Source organism: Rutilus rutilus (assembly GCF_951802725.1).
Source record: "Rutilus rutilus genome assembly, chromosome: 12".
Lineage (NCBI taxonomy): Eukaryota > Metazoa > Chordata > Actinopteri > Cypriniformes > Leuciscidae > Rutilus > Rutilus rutilus.
The window spans coordinates 29511570-29535162 of NC_140217.1; the positions used below are offsets into that span (position 1 = coordinate 29511570).

General features: G+C 37.9%; 2 protein-coding genes across 2 annotated transcripts; both read right to left on the reverse strand.

Annotated features, from left to right (window-relative positions):
* Positions 1-997: 997 nt before the first annotated feature.
* On the reverse strand, positions 998-13419 carry jade3 (jade family PHD finger 3). The gene is made up of 12 exons (XM_084426365.1): positions 13201-13419; positions 8020-8079; positions 7182-7241; positions 6998-7077; positions 6701-6858; positions 5765-5955; positions 5442-5653; positions 4526-4693; positions 4201-4317; positions 3241-3699; positions 2590-2707; positions 998-2280 (listed from the first exon to the last, which is right to left on the reverse strand). The coding sequence occupies exons 3-12, from the start codon at positions 7228-7230 to the stop codon at positions 1439-1441; spliced, it is 2394 nt and encodes a 797-aa protein (XP_084282491.1). The 5' UTR covers positions 7231-7241; positions 8020-8079; positions 13201-13419; the 3' UTR covers positions 998-1438.
* Positions 13420-15091: 1672 nt separating this feature from the next.
* Positions 15092-22774, reverse strand: rp2 (RP2 activator of ARL3 GTPase). Its single transcript, XM_084426613.1, has 5 exons — positions 22435-22774; positions 19385-20053; positions 17348-17462; positions 17151-17236; positions 15092-16701 (listed from the first exon to the last, which is right to left on the reverse strand). The coding sequence occupies exons 1-5, from the start codon at positions 22609-22611 to the stop codon at positions 16618-16620; spliced, it is 1131 nt and encodes a 376-aa protein (XP_084282739.1). The 5' UTR covers positions 22612-22774; the 3' UTR covers positions 15092-16617.
* Between the last annotated feature and the right edge of the window lie 819 nt (positions 22775-23593).

Consider the following 23593-nt stretch of genomic DNA (forward strand, 5'->3'; position numbering starts at 1 on the left):
AATATGTGTGTAAACATGGCCATAAAAGGGTAGTCCCATTCTATACAATCTCTATACATTGTATCTAATTTGCATATTAATGTGTTCTTGGTTCAACATGCATTGAAGGTAATGTAATAATGGGAGTAATAACTTGGCTCCTATTTCATAAGAATATATAATTCATTTTCCTATTTACTTGTGTCTCCCCAAAATGCCTGATAAACATGCTGCAAGTCTTGTCCACTAAAAAGGACATAACGTTCTTCTGAGAAGTTTAATCATGACAAACAACTTGAAAATTAGTCAGATTTAAATGATAATTACAAAATATATTCATATTTAGGAGTGCTAAATTTAACAATTCAGTCAATATGTCATTTTAAAGACCAAGGAACAGTTGTCATAGTCAAGCCTCCAAACATTTGGCATCTCTGAACAGCCCTGAATATACAATATAATGTCCTCTACAGAGGACAAAAGTCTGAGTCTTAGGAGCTCTGAGTATTTTTTAGCAATTAATATTGACAGCCCAGTTTATTTGACTGACTCGGGTGGACATATAATGCTTTTATGCCAAAACACGTGTTACTTTTCTTGTGCTAAAATACTCCGTCTCTCTCTCGAGCACATAAAAATAAATTTTTGCTTTATTATTGGCCATTTTTTAATGATCTTTTGCAAACACGAGAAAGGGTTCGGCGCTGAGAAATGACAGAAGATGGATTTGAGTAAAAAAAAAATAATACTGTATCCTTAGAATTTATTCTAAATATAAACATCAAGGTTTGACATATATCCTTTCACACTCTGAAGACAGTTGGAAGACCATTTCAGTTGCACACAACACTTTCTTTTCCAACTCAAGCATGCCAATTCTAACATTAGCAAAGACGTAAAAAAAACAAAAACAAAGCAAAAGGAAAGAGAGACCAAAGAGATAAAGTAAAAACAGAAACAGAAAAAAAGGCAAAAAAAAAAAAAAAGGTCCAGCCAGACAATCATGATTTGTCAGATCGGAGTTCTTAAGTCTTTATTTATTTGCATAAGCATATCAGTAAGAAAGTATGATAATGTTTCAGTACGTGGAAAGCATCTCGAAGTGCTCCACATCTTAACACAAACTACTATATACAGTCAAAAAGGGAGGTTCCTTTTATGTACAGAAACACTGCTGCACGGCCCATAAAACCTACTTTACACACGCCCTCGTGAACTGAGTCCAAGTGGAGCTGCAGCAGAAACTCTATGGCTGGGTAGAGAGAAACAGTGATATAAATCAGTCCACAAAATAGACCAATCTGCACTTCTGCAATCAGCCAGCAAGGGTATTTTGGCACACCGCACTAAAAACCATCGGCTGATCCTCAACAGAGGAAAACAGAATCTGGCACTTCCAATTACCGCCGTAGGACTACGGTAATTCGTGGCAGTGGGTTTCCGATGCTTTTGAAGATTGTCACCTTTGCACTGACGTTCTAGAGCCAAAAGACAGTTTTGCTCGGCTGGCTGACTTGACGTAGTCCCCAGCTGGACCTCTCTGGTTTTGCCCCCTCCCTCCCTGCCGGCACTTCCCTTTAGCCTCGGGCTCAGAGTCACTGAGCTCTGCGTCCGGGCAGTAACCGTCGCTCTCCTGGCACGCTCTGCTGCCCCCTAGCGGCTGCTCAATGGAAACCGGTTTGGAGAATCCGGAGGTCTTGCGTGCGTTCTTCTCAAAGGCCCGAAGGTCCTCAGTTCGTACTAAACTAACAGTGGCCTCCTTGAGAGATCGACTGAAGTGCTCAAGAGAGGTTTTGTGGAATCCACCTGACTGACCCTTCCCTGAAATCTTGTTGCATGTGTCTTTCTCAGTGGGCGTCTGGCAGGAAGTGTCTCTTTGGAGTACGGGCTTGTCCATAATGCCGTTGGATTTCAATGGCCGGGTTTTCTCTGGTTCAACCTTGCCCTTCCCATTGGATGATTGACCGAGGAGGGCGGCATGCAGAGCCAGGGGTTTGCCCGACTGCTTTATGGCCAACGGGGGAGTCCCACCGTCTCGTCGTATGTAGATGGAGGCGGGCAAGAGACCGTTGGCGCGCTCCTCTATCCGCGCCCGTCCGAGATGGAGCTGCGGTTTGCCCAGTCCGATGCCTCCCTCGCCAGTGTCATATACATTGCCGCTGTTATCCGGGCACAAGGGTCCATTAACAGATTTGGAGCTGGTTTTGCCATTGCCAAGCGACACTTTGGGCATTTTGAGTTTTAGGGTTATTCTGGGAGGAGGGTGGAACATGTTCTCTAAAGAAGAGGACACTGGAAGCCCTGATAAAAGCAGAAGTCAGTCAGTCAGTCAGTGGTGCTGGGCAGTCAAAAGACAGGTTATGGAAGAGTACAGTTATCTTTAATTCATTGGATCTATTTGGCTGCATGAATTTAACTTGAACTCCAAGAGTCCAGGGCTAAACATGTAAACATATGATTTGCCCACTTATGAAATATGAAATAATTAGAAAATATATTTTCATTTAAGAAATTAACTAAAATGAGTTTACTCTGAATTAAACTAAAATATTTTTTATTATTGAAATAATTCACACAAAACATTTAATTGCACAATAAAATAAAAATTACCTGCAGATAACTCTTGGTTAATGAGCTTGACATGAAGATTGAAAATCTGCTCCTGTGCTTTACTCTGGGACAGCTTCAGCTTCTCTCTTCGACTCACCATGTAGCACAAGTTTCTCACCTGACAAAATGACACACACACACATAAAGATCATAACGTCAACAACTCACAACATGATACTGATGGTTTAAGCATGCATATACACTACCATTCAAAAGTTTGGGATCAGTAAGATTGGTTTGCAGCCTTTGCGATTTCATAAGCGCAATAAGCCAAATCGGTTTAAGCGTGATTTCATGTAAATTGGTAATCGTGCCGCCCTAATATATATATATATAAAAGAGACTTCTTTCAAAAACATTTAAAAAATCTTACTGACCCCAAACTTTTGAACTGTAGTGTACATAAACCAACTGAACTGTGCATTCATTAATTTTGAGAGAACCACATGTAATAAGATAATGGGTATGTGTACAACAACACTAATAACAGACTAAACTAACAGGTCTTTACACACAAAAAAAAATGAAGAAACATGGATGATACAGGGAAAATTGTTCACAGCAAGAAAAAGACTACTCAGTTGTTGCACATCCTGACCCATGCCTTAAAAAAAAAAAAAAAAACTCATCCATTATGACGGGAGTACCCACCCTCTCCAGGTCCTGCCGCAGGTGCATGAACATGCGCATTCGTGTGTGTATGCTGTCCTCCTGTGGCTGCTGCAGGAGGTTCTCTTCATCTTCTTTAGGTGGCAGCAGAGCCTTATTAAAGTTGCTTTTCCTCTTTATCTTCCAGTACTGAAAGATGAAATCCAGCAGGTACAGTGGCAGTCCAAGGTTTTGGGCCACTTCCTCGGGATGAACGAGGGTGTAGAACTCCTCCTCCAGCTCCTGAAGCTTCTGCGCCCTCAAGCCCAGTTTCTCGGTCTCAGTCGGAGGTTTATGACGGGCCGGACTCAAACCCGCTTCTCCTGCTTTAGGTTTACTGTGCTTCAGGCAGTAGGATTTGAACTTGACCTCATCACCTTCATCCAGGATGGTCTTCATCTCCAGGTTTTGCTCAAAAGCACAAGTGACGTGGAAAGGGATGGTGCAGTTCTTAACCGAACACTGGAAGACGAGAGACAGTGTTAAAAAAAACGTGGACAGTCTGAAAGATAAATCTAGAACCATTATTTTAATAATTGATTAAATTATTTCTTCATTTAATTAATTTTATTTCAAGCATTTTATAAATAAAAAAAACCCATCTTGCTCAATGTTTTTCAAAACAATATGCAAATTGAAGGCTATTAAAAAACAACGGAAAGACTGTATGCTACACATTGAGTACAAATGTGTTTTTTTTTTTATAAATGCTTACAGATTTGTGTTATTTTATTTTATTTAAATAACTTCCAAGAGTTACAGTTCTTATAAAAATATCATGACTTGCCTAATAATTTAAATTAAATACAATTAAAATTAGACTAACATTTTGCATCCAAAAAATATTTTTAAATCAAAATTCTATTGCATTCGAGGATGATTCTGTGCTAAATTTCACATATCCAACTAAGCAATAATAATTCACTGTCAAACTATATTTTTTATAACTTCTTTGCCCTATACCTGTATGCAGGCTCCAGTCTTGAGTTTACAGAGACTGCAGATGAGCGACCAGCGACTGGGAGGAATATGAGACACTTTGGTGATGGGTTCCATCCTCTCCGGGCATGCAATGCTCACCTAAAAACAAACGCAAATTCTTAATACTTATTTTCTTTAAAGATCCCATAAAATCAAAAGTGGAGTTTTGTGGCTGTTAACTCCATATCATACACTTAAATAAAACTAACAAATAGGAAATATGCTGACATAGCTCAATTTCATGTTATTATTAAAGAAACAACATTAAGATCATACAAGCATGATAAAAAAGTGATACACAACTTACCTCCGGTATCCAGAGGGCACAGCTTACATGAGCCCATTTAGTGCCCGCCCTGGTGGCCTTCATTGCACCTCCTCTTTTGGGACACAGAAGGCACTGTGGGTTGATACCAAGCACACAAGTTCTGCACAGCCAGTTTCCAACTGGCACTTTCACAATGCCATAGCAGGCCTGCAACAAAATATAAGTGTGATGAAGTTTAGTATAAACTTATCTTTTTCTAGTTCACAATACTTAATACAATCATATACTATAAAAATATGACAAATATGTATTTTATTCTTATATCAGCATCAAAGGCTATACTCAAGTCAAAAATACAATTAAACTTCTTGTAACATTGCAACAGAAACTACATTACATTCAAAAGTTTTGGGTTAATGAGTTTTTTTTTTATGTTTTTGCTCACCAAAACTATACAGTAAAACTATAATATTGTGAAATATTATTACTGCTTTCTAATGTAATACATTTAAAATTTTAATTCATTCCTATGAAAGGCGAAGCTGAATTTTCAGCATCATTACTCCAGTCTTCAGTGTCACATGATCCTTCAGAAATCATTCTAATATGCTGATTTAGTGCTCAAGAAACATTTTTATTACAATCAATGCTGCTTATTTTTTTTCAGGATTCTTTGAGTTTAAAACTTTATTTGAAATCAAGATCTTTTGCAGCATTATAAATGTCTTTACAGTCACTTACAATCAATTTAATCCATTTTTGCTGAATAAAACTATTAATTTCATTAAACAACAAAAAGATCTTACTAAGCTTAAACTTTTGAATGGTAGTTTATATAATATCTGCAATATTACAAAAAATAATAACAGGATAGACAAAAAGTCTTATGATTTTTTTTCTTGACAAAGCATCCTTCAGATTCTTGACTATTTACTGATGATATCAAAGGTCTCACCTGGTGCACACAAATGTTGCACTTGTCGCAAAAGACCATGTCATTGCCCTCCTCGCTGTCAGGTGAGCGACATACATCACAGATGACGTCCTCATCGTACTCTATTCCCAACCCTTCCTCAGTCTCGATGGCGTGGTTCATGTTGTCATGGCACTGCCTCTCCAGTGCCTCCATCACCCGCTCCATCGTCAGCTCATCCACTGGCCCGTCGCCTAAATGGAACATACAAATCGTACTTTATTCCTTGAAGCAAGTCATGACACCAAATCTTACAGGGAAGACACCAGACGAGGCCTTGCTTTTACAGGCATCCCCTCTCTTACCCATCGCCCCAAGCTCTGCATTGAGCTGCTGGAGCCAGTATAGATCCATGTCATCTAGGTCATATCTGCACATAGCCTCCGCTAATTCCTTGATATTGACATAACCCGTCTCCGTAGAGTCCTGACTCCAGCACTGGATATATTTCCTCGGTTTTGTGAAGAGGACCTCCTTTGGCTTCTCTGCTATTATCCTACACACACAAAAGTCATCATGAGATCTTTTTTTAATGGAATATTGCAGTACTTATTATAAATGATTCATCCATGCACACTAGGGTTGTCAAACGTACCGGTACTACAGGTACCAGTCGGTACTATATATACACACACATATATACATATACATGTGTGTATATATATATACATATATATATATATATATATATAGTTGACGGTAACAGCATTTCTGCAGCACCGGTAGTACAGAGTTCTAGGTATATTCTACTCGCTGATAGACACTGCTTTCAAATGCTCTCGTTCATGTTTGAGTGCTCTATGAGTGCTCTATGAGTGTCTAAGGTTTTTTTATTTACAGTGGGTTTTTACAGGTGTTGAGCATTGCAGCCAATCACAATCATATCTCTTGAGTGCGTGAATGCAACGGCCTATCAGAGTTGCTAGTCAGTAGGTTGAAAACGCACACGGTTTTGTTCTGTTTCCATTGACTTCCATAGTATGGAAAAATTACTCTGGAAGTCAAAGGGCCAATCAACTGTTTGGTTACCAACATTCTTCAAAATATATTTTGTGTTCAGCAGAAGAAACAAATTCATATAGGGTTGAAACAACTTTTTGACAAAGTTAATAAATAATAATAAATTATGACAGAATTTCATTCACTAACCCATTTGTGGGTGACCTATCCCTTTGTGTCACATGCAAGATGGTACATGTCCAAAAACCTGTTTATGCTTGCTTTTATTCAAAGTGACATACCTCACAGAGGGCTGAGGGATGGTGTCTGGACTGACGAGTACTTGGACTCCTTTTTCCCATTCCTGCTTCCATGTGTCCGCCAACAGGTAATAATCCTCTGAAGTAATATGGTGAGAGTCTGGCAGCTTCATGGCACTGATCAAGTCTTTTCTGAACACCTACAAGGTTGAATTAAGACCATATATCAACCTGAATGAGTGATATGACCAACTTTACAATAAAAAAAAGAATTCATAAGTCTGCTGATAAAAATCAAGGGTCTTAAAACAGGTTACGGTATTATTCTTCTGTGTTTACCTCTGCTGGTTTCTTCTGAGCAGAGGCGGGGGTGCCCGGTTTGCTTCCATACTTGTTAGAGGAAAAGGACGTCGAGGGACCTTTATGATACAACAACGGAGTGAGCCAAGAATAAATATACATTTTTGTTCCCTATAAAACTTACACGTAGATTACGAATTTTGTGAGGCTCAGTTTGACTCACTCTCATTGTCTGAACTGTCACTGCTGCTTGAAGCCCTGAGTCTTTTCATCCTGACGTATCCTGCAACGAAAGAGAAGTCCAGCTCAAATGAGTCTTCAACTCAACCATGTTCCACTTAAAACCATTTAGGCACAATGATTTCACCTACACCTAAACAAGAGATGTTTTCACATAACAGAAGAAGGGGGATTTCTTTAAATATAGTAGTTTGCTACAACTAGAAGTCCAAAGTCTGGACTCACTTCGGCTTTTATACCATTGATGGGACAAACAAAATCGACAAAGAGCATAATGCAATATACAAGAACTGCCTGGTAAAAGTAAAGTACACAGAAAATACCACGAACATGCAAAGCCACTTGCAACGCCATCACTCTGATCTCATTGAAAATAATAATAAATGAATAAATTAAAATTTAATTTACAGACTGAAAAACTTTTTGTGCTGTTTTCTAACAGTTTGGACTTGAATGAAGAAAGAAAGCATGCACTTAACCTATTCATGAGCATGTTGTTTTCATAACTAGACACATATCGTGATGTATCACTATAGGATTGTCTAGCAATATATTGATTATCGCAGAATTGCTGTATTGTGATATTATCGGTGTCCTGAGCCGTGTATCGTGCATCATATCGTAAGGTACCCTGTGATTCCCACCCCTAGTAGGAGGAACCCTGATGGTATTACCATGCGGTATACAAGTAACAAATATATTTAAAAACATGTCACATGAACAATAATTCAGTACCATAATATATATCAATGCCCCGTTGAATGAGATTACCAGAGGGCAGCTTTAATGTTTTTTCTTTCATTGACCTGTTTTTCGCTTACCATAAATTCAAAGAGCATGCTACTGTTTTTCTCTGCTGCGCATCTGCCTCTCGCTCATGCCTGAAAAAAAGAATAAGACGTGAGGAAAGAATGCGAAATTACACAGTCTAAATGAAAATGTGGGGTGGTAAAACAGGAAGTGGAGGTGAACAGGACTGATAGACACCCAGCAAAGCACAGCCTGTACTGCGATTTATTAGGCTCCAAAACCTGACTGAGGGGCCTCCTTAAATAAATATTAACCTAGTTTTCAAGGAGCAATTGCAGCCAAACCACACATATGAAACTATGTACAGAGTGACACACCTTGAAAGGAAAGCTTATATTAAGCAAGGCGAATTATTTAAAGTAAATTAAACTTCTGATTAGATCAAATCACACAGCCTAAAAAAAAAAACACTTCCTCAAAAAAAAAAGAAAAAAAAGAAGATGAACAGCAAATAGTTATTTTATTACTAACTAGTTGATTCATTTTAGATTTTTTCCCCTCACATATTGTTTTGATATTTTTCAAAAAGCTTTAGCTGTCAGACACTTGGCATAGTAAACCTCTGGGAGAAGTTGCGCCTTAAAAGCTGCTATAGTCATAAAAACGCAGACAGGCGTCTCGGACCATTGTGTAGCGACCTTTGAAAATATTGTGCTATCGTTTGAGTTGGTTATTTCTGTGGTAATGGTGAGGCAGTTGCCAGACAGAGTGGACACTATAAATACCAGACTGGATGAGAACAGTCAAAATGCATATTTAGCAGCAAGTTGTTTTATATAGTGAATTAAAGACACTGTGCTCTCTGAGGGACTCACTGCGCAAACAAAACAACAGGAATTTATAGAATTTAGAGTCATTTCACCATCATATCAACCCTAAAACCTACAAAAAGAGAGGGAATTTGTGTGACTGTTATGTAACAGTTTAGCATACAGGATGAGACACTGAGACATGAGGTAATATAACGTCGTCTCTCATGACGCTCTGCAGACTCTGCTCTCTGCTGTGCACACGCAAGATCATGTGTGTTTGAAGGAGGCGTGGCTTTGGAGACGCTCTGAAGGGAAGGTAGCATCTCATGCTTCAAAGCTAGCTTGCTATTGCTAGCCTCTCCGAAACTGCCTAACCTATCTTTAAAGGCCCACTGAAGTGCCTTGGAGCACGCCGCTTTGTTTGATGCGTTGACGTCATTTCCACTGAAACAGGAAGCTAAGGCGGGACATATTGAATGGCTCCTCCCCTTTTCAAAAAGCCAATAGCGAGACTGCAGGTACTTGACAGCACCATGGAAGCTAATCAGAGCGCTGATGATACGTTGGATTCAAAAGTAGAGGTGTGAATAAATTCTAGCCATTTCATTCTTAACCAACATACCGTTGGAAAATGAAATAAAACTTGAGCGTTTGAGCATGCGAACACACACCGCCAACCCATAATGCTCCGTGACGTGTCAACGGTCGGATTGGCAAGTTGGTTTTTATAGCATGGGGGCGGGACGCTTTCGATTCTAGAGAGCATTTGATTGGACAGAAGATGTGATGAGAAGCTGAAGTCCATGGTGATGCCATAAAAAATACACAATCCATTTTAGCTGAAGTGAGAGACTAAGTTTTGAATGATTATCTCCTAAATGCGAATTTTGTCATTGATTTGGAACACACCAGCTTATTCATAACCATAAGGATAACATATGAATACTGAAAGCAAAAAAAAAACTTACATTTTGATTTCAGGGGGCCTTAAGTGTGTGATCAAATAAACTCAGCAATAATTGAATATTCATTATATATTGAATTTTCCGACCACAAATGTTTGAACAATAGTGTATTTGCTGCTTATATAAACAAACAACAAACCTGATGCGTGTAATTACTATAAAGAGACCACTACTACTAGCCAACTTCTGACTTAACCAATGGCTTGCGTTTGAGGAGAGGTTTTCTGTTGTTTGCCCCAACAACAGCAGACGCTGGTTTGGAAACAGTCAATAAATGTTATCAATTCTTAACACACTTCACTTGACTAACATAATTCTAGTATGATCCTTATTAATATCATTATCAAGCTGGTGTGGATTACTACTACTGTACTAAACAAGCATTTCTAAATTAGATCAAATATACAAAGCACTTTTTATTGCACTGCAATGTCTCCAGACTAAATAAACGTAAAAACCAATCAGTGCGCCTCTTCACTGCTCCATGAAGGACTTTTGACGTGGATCTAAAGCCACATTTGTGACAGCAACAGACTAGCTTTCAAACGCAGAGAAGAACATCTGCTTCTGACGCACACACTCCCCCATTCGCGCAGTGCGAATGTTCACTATAATGAGACTGAATGGGTGCTTAAGATCTGTGGCTCTGCATTTAGAAAGGACTGAGAGTGGTAAACAAACAGTGAGTTGTGTTTTTTCTCAAATTTGCAAAGTTTTGAGGCAAACATGAATTTGTTGCAAGGGGAGACTATCTAATCTGGGTGGCCTTGCATTGTAGTAGAAAAATGGCAAGAGAAAATGACAGTCCTAAAACCAGCCCACACTCCTACTGTACAACGATAAAGCACAATGCTCTGCCCAGACAGACCCCCCCACACCCCAACACTAACAAAACAGAGGCTGCTGAGAGCTACTTGACCACCACACTCACCTCACACTGACCTAGTGTGCCAACAAACCGTCCCATTTACTGGCTCTTTTAGAAATGCACTGTTAAAACGATCTTTGAATTAAATTTGTCTCCTATCTTCTTAGATTTACTGTTCATTTTGAGTTGAATTGAACTTTTTTTTAAGTAGTGTTTTTTTTTGCTAGGAAACAAAATGTTTTGAACAAATCTTTACTTTCAAGCACTATTTTCCTCCACTTCATGCGTTCCAAGACTGACTGCATCACGGACCAATAGTATTCAAGTGCAGCCGGAGCAATATTTGATGGACCTATACGCCTCTTTACTGAAGAACGAGTTTGAATGACACTGGAAGAAACATTAAATGAAACATGAATAAAATTAACTAGGAAGGGGTTTTTAATCTGTGGTCTGAGGGCCACAGTGGGTCTGTGGAAAAGTTTAGAGAAAAACGTGAAAAAAGTTTAAAGAAACATTAAAAAAAAATAATTAAAAAAATATAAAACTTAAAATATAACTTAAATAAATAAATCACATTTATTTTACATATATTTATAATGTTAATTTTTCCAAAAAATAAATTTGTTCTTTATACATGAAAATATATAGATGCCTTTTAAATTTTGGAATGGGGATTCCCCGCATGAAGATGGTCATATTTGGAAGCATCTAAAAGATTGAAAACACCTGAAATAGGGCACCTTGTTTGTGAACAAAAATAACAAATTGGAAAATTTTATTTAAGATTTTAGTTTTCGAACAAGGATCTGCTGACTGACCGAATGAGATTGAGGCACGTCGTTTGTTTGTCATGCGAGTCAACCTCGTTTCACAACAAGAAGATAAAGGAGGTAGAATAATTCTAAATTAAAATGATGTGATACTTTTAAAAATTAGAATTTTTATATAAGAGCCATTTTGGGTTCCCCCGAAAAACTTTCAGTGATCAGCTCTTAAAAGAACCATTTTCTTCTTAAGGTGTGCAGTAACAAGCAATTTTTTGGGCAATAGGGTCCCTTGTCTATTAGCAATTTATGAGGCACAGATCACAGAAAACTTTTCAAATCCATTTGATCAACTTGAACATGTGAAATCTGCGTGGGGAAATCTTCTGCCATCACGCGAAACTCCCGACCACATGGATTCCTATTGAAATGACCGGAATAACCATAAATGTGACTGCACCTTTAGGGAACATTTTAGAGAAAATTTTAATAATCTAAAGAACATTCCATGGATGTTCTTCATGGAACCACAGATGTCAATAAAGAACCTTTACTTTGAAAGAAGTGAAAGTTAGTGAAACTATTTATTAGGTGTTGATTTGTCTACAAATTCATAAAAATCAAGCTCAAAAGTTGACAACATTGTGGGGGAAAAAGCTTTGTTTTCATTTGTCAGCATAATTAAGGTTGTTGTAGGTGCCCCTACAATTGACAACAAACCTCTATTATTGAACGATTCTATTATTAGCAAATCTTTTAAGTGAAATGATTCAGAAGATTCGACGGAAAACGCAAATTTCCTCCACCTAGTGCCCAGACTACCTCACCTCGACACCTACTTAAATGCCTATAGTTCATTCTGTAATGTTGCATTAACCCTCCACGAGAAGCATAACGTTTCGCGGGAATCAGTGGGGGGAAACGGAAGCTCGAGGAGGGCATTCCCGCATTCCAATAACGATACTTCCGCTCCAAACTTCGGTTGCACGGCTTCAGAATTAAACCTTAATATTGATTTCGGTGCCATTTTTTAATTAAAATGTACAGAATGCACGGAATTTCTCTATATTTATTCGTTTTATCGGTTGAATCATTCATTGCGCTAATGCAGTAGTATGTTCAAGTGTTCTTCACCGAACGAGGAGGATAAACACATTTCTCAAGACTTTAAAAACAAAGTTGTCTGATAACACTGTTTATATGCAGAACATTTCCAGCGAAAAATATAGTTGTAATTATGCAAAAACATAGTGTCCATTCACAGACTTAAAACAGTCCAAACACCACATTACCTCTTTATAAACCTCAAACATGATGCAACGAGGAGAAATATATTTAGCGAGCCCTTGCGTTGTAATGACTATTTCGCAGTTATGCCCATGCTGGGAGAACATATCTGCAAGTTCACACAGCTAACGTTAAATAAAGAACTGGAGGATAAACACAGCAATGCTTTACGGTAAAGTCTCACTAAACAGTGTTTATGTGTGAGCATTATGTGCTGGCGTCCACCATTGCTGTACGCGCGAGGGTTTCCGACGGCCTTGGCGCCAAACTCGAGCCGCCCTACATGACGAACACTCTCCAGTCACTACAATCCCTTCTACTGCCATAATGCCACTTTCTGCGTGTATATAACATCATTCAGAGCGTGATCGCAAACTTTAACGCAAACATAATGGTATCGCTGATACCAATATAGTCCCAGTTGTGTAGTGTGGACGTAAAACCTTGCTCATAAAGGATCTGTATTGAAGCAGCAGGCCCCGCTGCCTGGATAAACTGGCACACTGAACCCTGTGTGGAGACACGAGCAGTATTGTTCATGCAGCACCCTTACCTCACATCCAAAAAATCCAGTGTTTCGGGACGATCGTACACGGCGATAGAGTCCGCAAGGCTGTATTCTAGTCAGTAGTCCAGAGATGCGGCAAAAAGCAGGATTTGCGTTATTTTTTTTTCTTTCTTGTCCCACTGTCAATATCCCAAAAGCAGAAATCACCCTCTCACCACGACACAACAGCTCTATTGTACTACCCGAGCGCTGGGTCCTAAACTCCGCCCCATTCATGGCCTTACTGACCGAGAGCGCCAGTGCAAACTGTAGTTAAATGTCTCCTAGTTGCCACTATGGATGGCTATGATGTTAAAATACAGAATAAAGTAGCAATAATAATTTAGCTACCAATCAGCAGTTATCCTAGTATATATCTGTAGGCTGGGTACTAGTTAAAAGGTTGGAAACATTGCTGTTTTTTTTGTTTGTTTTTAAGTAACGTTAAGTCTCTTATGCTCATCAAGCCTGCATTTATTTGATAAAAAATGCAGAAAAAACAGCAATATTGTTAAATAGTATTTCAATTTAAAATAATGGTTTTCTATTTGAATGTACTTTAAAATAGAATTTATTTCTGTGATGCAAAGCTGAGTTGCTGAGACGCCAGTCTTCATTGTCACATGATCCTTCAGAAATCATTCTAATATGCTGATTTGATACTAGGTTATTAGCAATGTTGGAAACAGTTGTGCTGCCTAATATTTTTGGGGAACCTGTGATACTTTTTTCAGGATTCATTGATGAATAAAAAAGTTAAAAAGAACAGCACTTATTCAAAATAGAAATCTTTTCTAACAATATAAATCTTTACTATCACCTTTTTATCAATTTAACACTCTTGCTGAATAAAAGTATTAAATTATTGTCTATTGATGTCTATTTAAAATAAATGCTGTTCTTTTTAAAACTTTTTATTCATCAAAGAATTCTGAAAAAAAAGTATAATTAAAAAAATATCAAGCAACAACTGTTTCCAACATTGATAATAAATCAGCATATCAGAATGATTTCTGAAGGATCATGTGACACGGAACTCTGGAGTAATAGCTGCTGAATATTCATTTACCATCACAGAAATAAATTATATTTTAAAGTATATTAAAATAGAAAACCATTATTTTAAATTGTAACAATATTTCACAATATTACTGTTTTCTCTGTATTTATGATCAAATAAGAGCATAAGAGACTTCTTTCAAAAACATTAAAAATAGTAATGTTTCCAAACTTTTTACACTGTATGTATATGTATATATATATATATATATATATATATATACACACACACACTAATATTTAATATAGTTAATATTTTTGTGAAAAATATATTTCTTGATAAATAGAAAGGTCAAAAGAACAGAACTTATTTTAAATTGATTTTTGTAAAAATATCTTTACTGTCACTTTTGATCAATGTAATGCATCCTTGCTGAATAAAAGTATTAGTTTCTTTAACCAGACATTTTAACTGTATAGTGTATGTATATGTATATTTAAGCTTGACAATTCTGATAACCTTTCAATTCTGATTTTATTTAACAACTTGTGTAATTTGTTGTAGAACAAAACCTGAAAGTCTCAAGTAATGCTCACCACATATCCTTCCAGGTTGGCCAACAAATTGTTGTTGCACAACAATACTGAATCAGACTTTTATAGTAAATCACAATCTCTTGTACTCAACTCACAAAACTATTTACACCTATTATTGAAATTCATGTATTGTTCAGCTTTGTGTCTATTTGCAGATGAAAAGACATGAGACGTAACTTTAGACCAAAATGAATGTATTGACAAAACACAGCTTATGTTCAACTCTACAAAATTGTCTGGTACAAATAAGAACCATTTAGAAATAATAATAATAATAATAATTAAAAAAAATGGTACAATGTGATTCTCTCATGTACAATTTATTTTTTGGTCACAGGACAGTTGTGCTCTTTAAACTTTCCTACAAAAATAGAGCAGTGTGAAGGAGACAACTCCTTTTAGTAGTACATTCAAAGTATCAGTTTGAACTTTTTACATTCTTTTCAGAACAGTGTTACCGTAAAAACGTATAATATGAAGGACAAATGTAATTTGTTTACAATAAAAAAAAAAAAATACTGACAAAAAAACTGAAAATATAATTTGGGGACAAGCCAAAAGCCATGCTAATGCGAAAAACAAAACAAAACAAAACAAAACATGGCATATATGTTATATAAAAAAAACCTGAATCAACTATTAATATTTCTGGCATTTGACATATTTTAACATAACTATTATTATTTTTACATTTATCCAGTAAACACAAACTAAAAGACTATACAATATGTAATGGAAACATGTATACAAGCAAAAGAGAATAAAACACAATTTCCAGCTATACATTTATGGAAAAAACTAATTAAATAAATATCTATATAATCAAATTCATTATTTTCAGCATAAGTGATAAAATTGTCCACAGCAATGTTTGATTAGACTAAAGTTCCAGTTCTCTTTGATTTTGTTCTCTATCTAAAGGCACTTGCCTTCCTGATTGGATCCAAATAGCCCACCTGACTATGGCCCTGTTTACACCTGGTATTAAGATGCGTTTTGGTCAATCAGATCACAAGTAGACGAGGAAGACACATACCCGTTTACACCTAGTGTTTTAATCTGTCTCTTTTGTCCACTTTCGACCACTTCTGTCCTGATTTCTTCGAGGGGAGGGTCTATGGGTTGGTAAATGTAAGGATTTTTTCAGATCTTTCGATCTAATGGCTCGGTAATTTACATGTGAACATGCCCAGAGACAAGGGAAAAACACATGGAGAGCAGCAGCTTTCGTTTCTGCTCTGAAAGCCACAAGACCGCACCGAACGCTGTGAGTGTGTGTTAGAAATCAGGGATGGTGAGAGAACATGCTTAGAAAGTTTTTCATCTTCAAAACAAACTTGGGTCTCCAGCCAAAGTTTAAATCGCGTCTGGCTAGCGCGCTTCCCATAATGTTTACGCAATAAGTCAGTAAGCGGAGAGAAGGAGATCTTTTGAGGCTGTTCGACTTCTAACACATTCGACCACATGAGCGTTTACACTACAAAAGCAATCCGGTCTAATCAGTTTTCGACTACCTCTGGACAAGCTCAAAATGTTTTAGACCTGTAAACCGCGTTTACACCTGTATTTAGCGTCATCCACTTGTGATCCGATCGACCAAAACACATTTTAATACCTAATATAAACAGGGCCTATATGTCGGATTCATAGGCATGAAAATGTCAAATTGTCAAATCACAGATCAAACTCATCTGGTAAGAATAAATAGTGGTTATAAACCCCTCAAAATGTTGAGATATCAGTGGCTTCACATATTAAGTAATTCCAATTGACAAAACCAAACAAATATAAACCCACATTAAGGTAAGGTGCCCCTCTGCGCCCCTTTCACAGTCCCATCTGCATGTCAGCAAAGTTGAAAAAGTTGTCGACATCACGTGAGGACGTATGTTTGCTCTCAGAAACAAATACCTGCAAGAAAAGCAGCAGATAACATGGACATGAATGGACATGAGAAGCATTGTTGGGGAAAGTTACTTTTAAAAGTAATGCATTACAATATTGAGTTACTCCCTAAAAAAGTAACTAATTGCGGTATTTGGTTCCTTTTTTTCGAAACTTTTCCTCGCCCAGACTTGCTTGTTTGTTTTTTAACAAAAAACGTGTTTCGACGATCAAGCGCACACAACACCTCTGCACCTTATTCCCAATTACGGGGACGAGAGAGGCGCCAGTCGATAAATTGGTAAACGAAGTAACTTGCATTACTTATTTGAAAAAGTAACTCCCAATATTTTGTTGTAAATTTAAACGTAATGCATTACTTTACTAGTTACTTAAAAAGTAATCTGATTATTGTGTTACTTGTAATGCGTTACCCTCAACACTGATGAGAAGTAACAGCTTCCTCTTATAATTACCTTAGTCCCATTAAACACTTCATTGGCAATGGATCGACATGCCTCCACCACACCATCTCCGTTCAGCTCAAGGGCTACCACTGGACCTGCAGAAACACAGATCATTGTGTTATAACATTTGTATTTGCAAACGGACAACATTTTTCCCAAGAAGCTGCGCATGTTCTTTTTTGCTTTAACACAATGCATTACAGCACCTTTGGTGATCCACTCAGTGAGGCTCTCTGCATTATTCTGGAACACTCGGTTCACATCCTCAGGGCGCATGGAAACCTCTTTGGTCTGAATGAGGACAAAGCCTTTGGTGGTCACCTGCATTTAGGTGGATACAGAAAAAATGTATGTAAGAAAATTAAAAGGTTTTTGGAAATTAGCTTGGTTATCAGTTGGTGGACAGGCCAGGATTTGTGTTTTGTATTGAGAAGCATAAAAATTAAAATAAATGATCACTGCTATAAAGTGGCAGATTTCTAAATAAAGTCAGTGAGAAAAAGGTCACATGACAGCAAACAGTGTCTATTTCTGTCTCTTCCTCATATTCGCTTTAGTACAGCTAGATGAGATCTAAACGTTTGCTGCTACTTCTGAGAACTTTTTAGCTTGACTGAATATTACAAACCTGTTTAATGCAGAGAGTGCAAGGTTGGATTGAGTGAAAACTATATGAATTCACAATATTGATCTAATTAATATCTGCATGAAATCAACCCCATTTTAATCTTTTTTTTTTTTTTTTTTTGTGGCCTGTCAGTAGCACAGATAACACATGACAGTACGTATGTGTAGCTATGCTGTCATCATTCACTGCCTATTTTTATTTATTTATTTATTAATTAATTTAATGTAGTTTTATATACCCTTTTATTTAATCATACTATGACAGACAAGACCAGGTGACAGAGAGAACAAGAGAGAGAGAAAAAAAAAAGTTGTGGAAAAAATCAACAGAGAAGGGGGAAAGAAAGAGAGAAAGAAGGAAAATGGGGGATATAGAAGGCGAGAAAAAAAATCGATACCTGCTGACAAAAAAAGAAAACAACAGAAGACACAACATCAGAAAAACTGCAGCAACAACCAACATCTGTATGAATCACACTAAATTCTAATTGTTAAATGTTATTGAGCAGCACACGTAACTAATATTACAAAATAAGTTTTGAAGCAACAGCAAATCAAGATGATGTATGTCTGTGAGCACCTGTTTTTACACCAATGTGAATGCTTGAGTGTGCTTGTGTTCATAAGGTTCCTCCATGTAAATATTTAATAGTGTGTGTGGGAAACAACAGCTCCATCCCGCAAGGCATACAGCAGGCATGGAAAAGACCCGGGCCCCAAACATCCGGAGGCCCCCCAGGGCACGGGACCCCCAGGAGAACCACCGCAGGGACAACCGCGGCCCCCAACCAGAAAAGGGCAGAGGAGAACCCGAAGGCGGGACCTCCGACAGTCACAATATAGACGCCCCAGGGTGCCGTGACGGCAAGCCCGCAGGCTCCACCGGCAGCCGACCACACCAGGGCAGACCGGGCCCTGGGTCCGGAGATCCATTTTATTCTTAATGTAAATGACTAACTTTGACCTTAAAACTTTTTATAATGTGCTGTTTTTCTGTTCTAAAAAATGATTTGATAACACTTGTACTTAAATATGCTTTTAATAACGGGTTGATGACTAAAAATATGATGCTCTTATAAGTACATTATAATTATTATATGTTTTGTAATAAAATATTGAAGTTCTTCATATATTTAACTGCTTCATGGCTTGAAGCCGCAGAGCAATTCATTTTTTTGAACTATGACTGAGTATTGTCAAATCAGACCCTTATAACTATGAAGCAAAGCTTTGCCTTCATGTTTAGCCCATTCTGCTTTTGGTTACAAAAAAAACTGATCAGACAATACAGGAGCCCACAACCAAAGATATTTTCAGACGGTCAGTTATTTCCTTAATTTACGCAATTATAAAACTAAAAAGCACATAAGAACTGATATGGAAGCCCGTGTTGAATTGAAGCCTGTGTTGTCTACAGCAGACAAAGATGGATATGTGAAGTGGGAATAGTATACATCCCCTTTTCTATATTTAGGTGGAGTGACTGAAGAAAGCTGATTTAATTTCAGCAATTAACATGGAAAACTGACTATGAACAGCATTTTCAATAAGACGTTAAACTAAGAGCATAAACGCAAAGCTTTTCTTTAGAAATGCTTTATAAAACTAGGTCTAACCTCATCAATAAGCTTCCGGGCATTAGCAGTTGTGTAGTCCCCAGAAAAGAAGACAAACAAGCAGGACTCTTCACTCTCTGTGCGCCGGCCTCCTTTGGTCAGGGGCACTATGCTCCGACTTGCTTCAGAGGAGATTCTCACAGACTTGAATTCTGACTCAGGATCTGGTAGAGGCACATGCTCCTGGACAACAGCATCTTCCGGTAGGAGACTCCAATTGGTCTCCCCAGAAACAGGTGTGAAGTCATGAATATTGCTCCAGTTGTTGTTAAAGATGCTGAGGCCCGCATCTTTAAAGTGGAAAGCCAGCTCAGGGTAGTAATACTGGAAGCAGCCAAACTTCATGCCCGTAGAAGACTCGATGATGGGCTGGGTGGCGCAGCACAAAAAGACGTCCATTTTCTTGCAGTCTCTGGTGCGGAACTGCTGGCAGGCCACCACACACTTGATATCTTTGCAGTCTCTGAAGAACACACTGCCTTTAACCGGACCCAACATAATGCGGCAGTTCACACAATCGTCAATGGTAATGGTCGCTGAATGGTCGAATACGTAGATGTTACAGTTCTCACAGTCCTGAATGACAAACTGCTGGCCATTGAGTTTGCCTGGCAACCGACCCACAGTCTCATTCTTAAGGCCTGTCAGCATGAAGTCTTTGGGATCAACCTGCAACAAAAGTGCAAACATGTCAAGGTCAAAAAAATGGAGAACTTAAAAAAAGTGATAAAACTATTATCAGCAATCTTTGCATTCTGGTTCCCTTCACAACAGGATGTAACAGGGTGTGTTTATTAGTTAGACATTTTATGCTTTTATCCATCTAAACAACTTCTGTTATTTAGTGGGGCTTGACCTATTACATGCTTTAGAACACACATGTAACCTTAAGTATTTAACCTATAAAGCCTACTGAACCTACAAAGCCTATAAATAACTTCTATGGCCTAGTCTAAATCATCAAAAAGTTGATGTATCTGTTGTTAACAATCTTCTACTTGCCTCCTGCCCTCTGACACAGTCCAGACATGCAGGTTAGGTGGATTGTATATGCCAAAATTGGCCTTAGGTGTGAATGCGTGTGTGTGTGCGAGTCCCAAGCCATGCAATGAGGAGGGTTGGGTAAAGACCTGGCAAGTGGCAACCTACCCCGGAAAAACACTGCCAAGAAAATTCATGGCCATAGAATCACCAAGAGTCGGATTCGACTGAAATGGTAATATAGATTTATCGCTTAATCATCATTGCATTATATGTTTTGCCCATAAAATTAAAACTAGAGCTTTCATAAAACTAAGGATTTAAATATCTTCTTACTAAGACATATTATTGGGAGATAGAGAGTGACAGCTGATATTTATATGCATTTTATGTAAGTAGTCTATTATACTGTTATAACAATCTTGTTGATTTACTTTACAAGCTATCACTTACATTTTGACCATATAAATAACAACATCTGCACCAAATTGCATATTTTTGACAAGTTTGGGGCTCTAAATAAAATTCAGAAATCAAAATCAAATGATACAACAAATAAAATTTAGATTTTCCTTTTATAATTTATCTAAAGGTTCAATCAAATGTTCATTAAAAGCGATTTTTCATATGTCAGGCTTACAAGGGTTCAGTTTTAGTCTGGTGGATGATAAAATAGAAAATGGGGGGAAAAAATCCACAAATTTAAACTGAAGGAGGGATCTGTGCTATATCTAGGGAACAGAACATAATTGAGACTTTAAGAGCTCTTATGACTTAGCCACCTAGCAACCCCTCAAAACACCCCAACAATCACATAGCAACACCCTGGCAACTCCCATGCTAAAGAGAACTCTTGAGTTCACAGATTGTCCCTGCCAACAAGGGATCAAACCTGAGACATTTCGGTTGCCAGGCCAGATATTTCCTTATAAACATCTACTTAGCTTGTTGCTAACCCATTTCTATATAAGGACTACAGGTCAGATTAGTTGAGTATGTAAACTCGCATCCTTTCAGTAGTTATAGTCCACAATTAGCAACATACTATGCATTTAAAAAAATGGAATGACTGTGTAATTTATGTTCTATAACAAAATGTGAAAGTAATGTTAAAGTCGTGATGAAATGGAAGTAGCAAAATAACTTTTATACCATACTGTGATGTATATCCATACTGTGAGTGTAAAAGAATATAGAAAAATAAAAAAAATATATAGAGCAGGGGCTTAGTTCTATGCAACGGTTGTTGATTGAATTTTGAGATGTTGGCATTCAAAAATGAATGTGATCTTGCAGTTGTGTCTCAATTATTGAGGTCTTCACTTCCATACATCAACAGTTATGACAGAGTGGTGACATTTTAATAAAAAAATACGAGGTAAAAAAAAAGAAAGAAATAATATAGTACATGGATGAATCATTCACAATGAGATCTATAATATGCATTTACACAATAGATAGGGTGAGTTTTCATTTCATGCTGACTAAATCTAAAACAGACCAGCTAAACATCCATAGGAAACACCCGAAGTCTTGAAAATGTTAGTTCCCATCCATTTGTAATGCTTTAGCGGTCGAAAGGGGCAGACGGACACTCCCACCCTCCCTGTTCCTCCTCAATTTAGTGTCATGCATGTTGATGGCGACACCGCTTATGTGCTAATCTCTAACACAGCGTTATCTGGGCACGCGCCAGACAAACAAGTTACGTGCATCGACTTTAAGCCGATAATAAGCTCTGTCTATAATTTACCATAGTATGTGAAAACCTATGACCGCCGAGAGACTCTCGTGTCGATGGTCAATCGAAAGCAACAGTGGCAGGCAGGCAGTCAGTCAGTCTTAAACACTGAACTATAGGGGCCAAACCCTTCGCTTGCGTGATTACGCATGTAGTGAACGGCGTAAAATGGACTTTAACGAGGAGAATTGAGCTAACGCATATGATAATAGCTATTTCGGATGGACTTACATTTCAATCTATATAATTCCTAAAGAAATTAAGCAACATAACACCCTGTCTACGTATAGTCTAGTGAACAAAAACAAGTTAAAACGCAGCGTCGTACCTTTTCTCGTTTGTCCCAGCTGTATTGCTTTGGAGCCTCCTGGTTGCTGTTGCTGCCCAGCGCAGTGTTGTTGGTTTCGGGGAGGTCATTGCCCGTGGCGCTCTCGTCTCCAGTGGGCAAAGCGGAGTCTTTTTTAGGAGATTTTCTCCGAGATTTTTTGGAGAAAAAGCACCCCATTTATGGACGATATGTCAGTGCGCCCCTCTTGTTGTAAATGCCACGCGTTTCTGAAATACTCTCGATCAGTCGCAGTAGCGCTCCGTCTCTCTCACCCTCCCCAGAAAGTAATCAAGAACACGCAACCTGTGCGCTTCCCGTTTCCTTGACCCTCGAATCAGCCAATCACTACAGCGGACAGCGTTACTAGGTAACAGCGAATCAAAGCCGATGCGAAGGGAGGGGGTGGGGGGTTGCGGTTATTACTTGTATTTGACCATGCAAAAAAAAAAAAAAAAAAAGAAGGAAATTTTGTTAGTGGATTGCACTCATCTTTGCACATAAATAATTGATGTGAATCATAATGGTGATAACATTTTTGATTGTCTGGTTTGTTATTTATTTAAATTTAAATTTATTATTTGCATCTAACAAACATTTTTTGTTATATTATATTTATACATCTCTCTCTGTGTGTGTATACAGTATACACACACATACTGTATATTACATACATGTGTGTATGTGTAGGAGAAACAATGTTCCTCAAGACTACATTTAGTGAATAATTGGTGATGATAATAATATCTTTAAATTTATATAGTGCTTTTCTCTGCACTCAAAGCGCTTTACAAGAGGGAATCTCTTCAACCACCACCAATGTGCAGTATCCACCTGGATGCTCAACACACACACAGCTTATTGGTGGAGAGGAGACAGAGTGATGAAGCCAATCAATCATATATAATATGGGGATGATTAGGAGGACAGAGGACAATGGGCAAATACATAAAAAATCCAAGGATGCCAAGGGGTTAAACCCCTTTTCAAAGGACATTTTCGAAGGATTTTTAATGACCTGGCCTCACTAACACCTCTTCCAGCAGCAACCTAGTTTTCCCAGGAGGTCTGCCACTCAGGTACTGACCAGGCTCAACCCTGCTTAGCCATAGTGGGTAACATATTAATTATTTTTGGGTTATACACTCTTAAGAAGAATTTA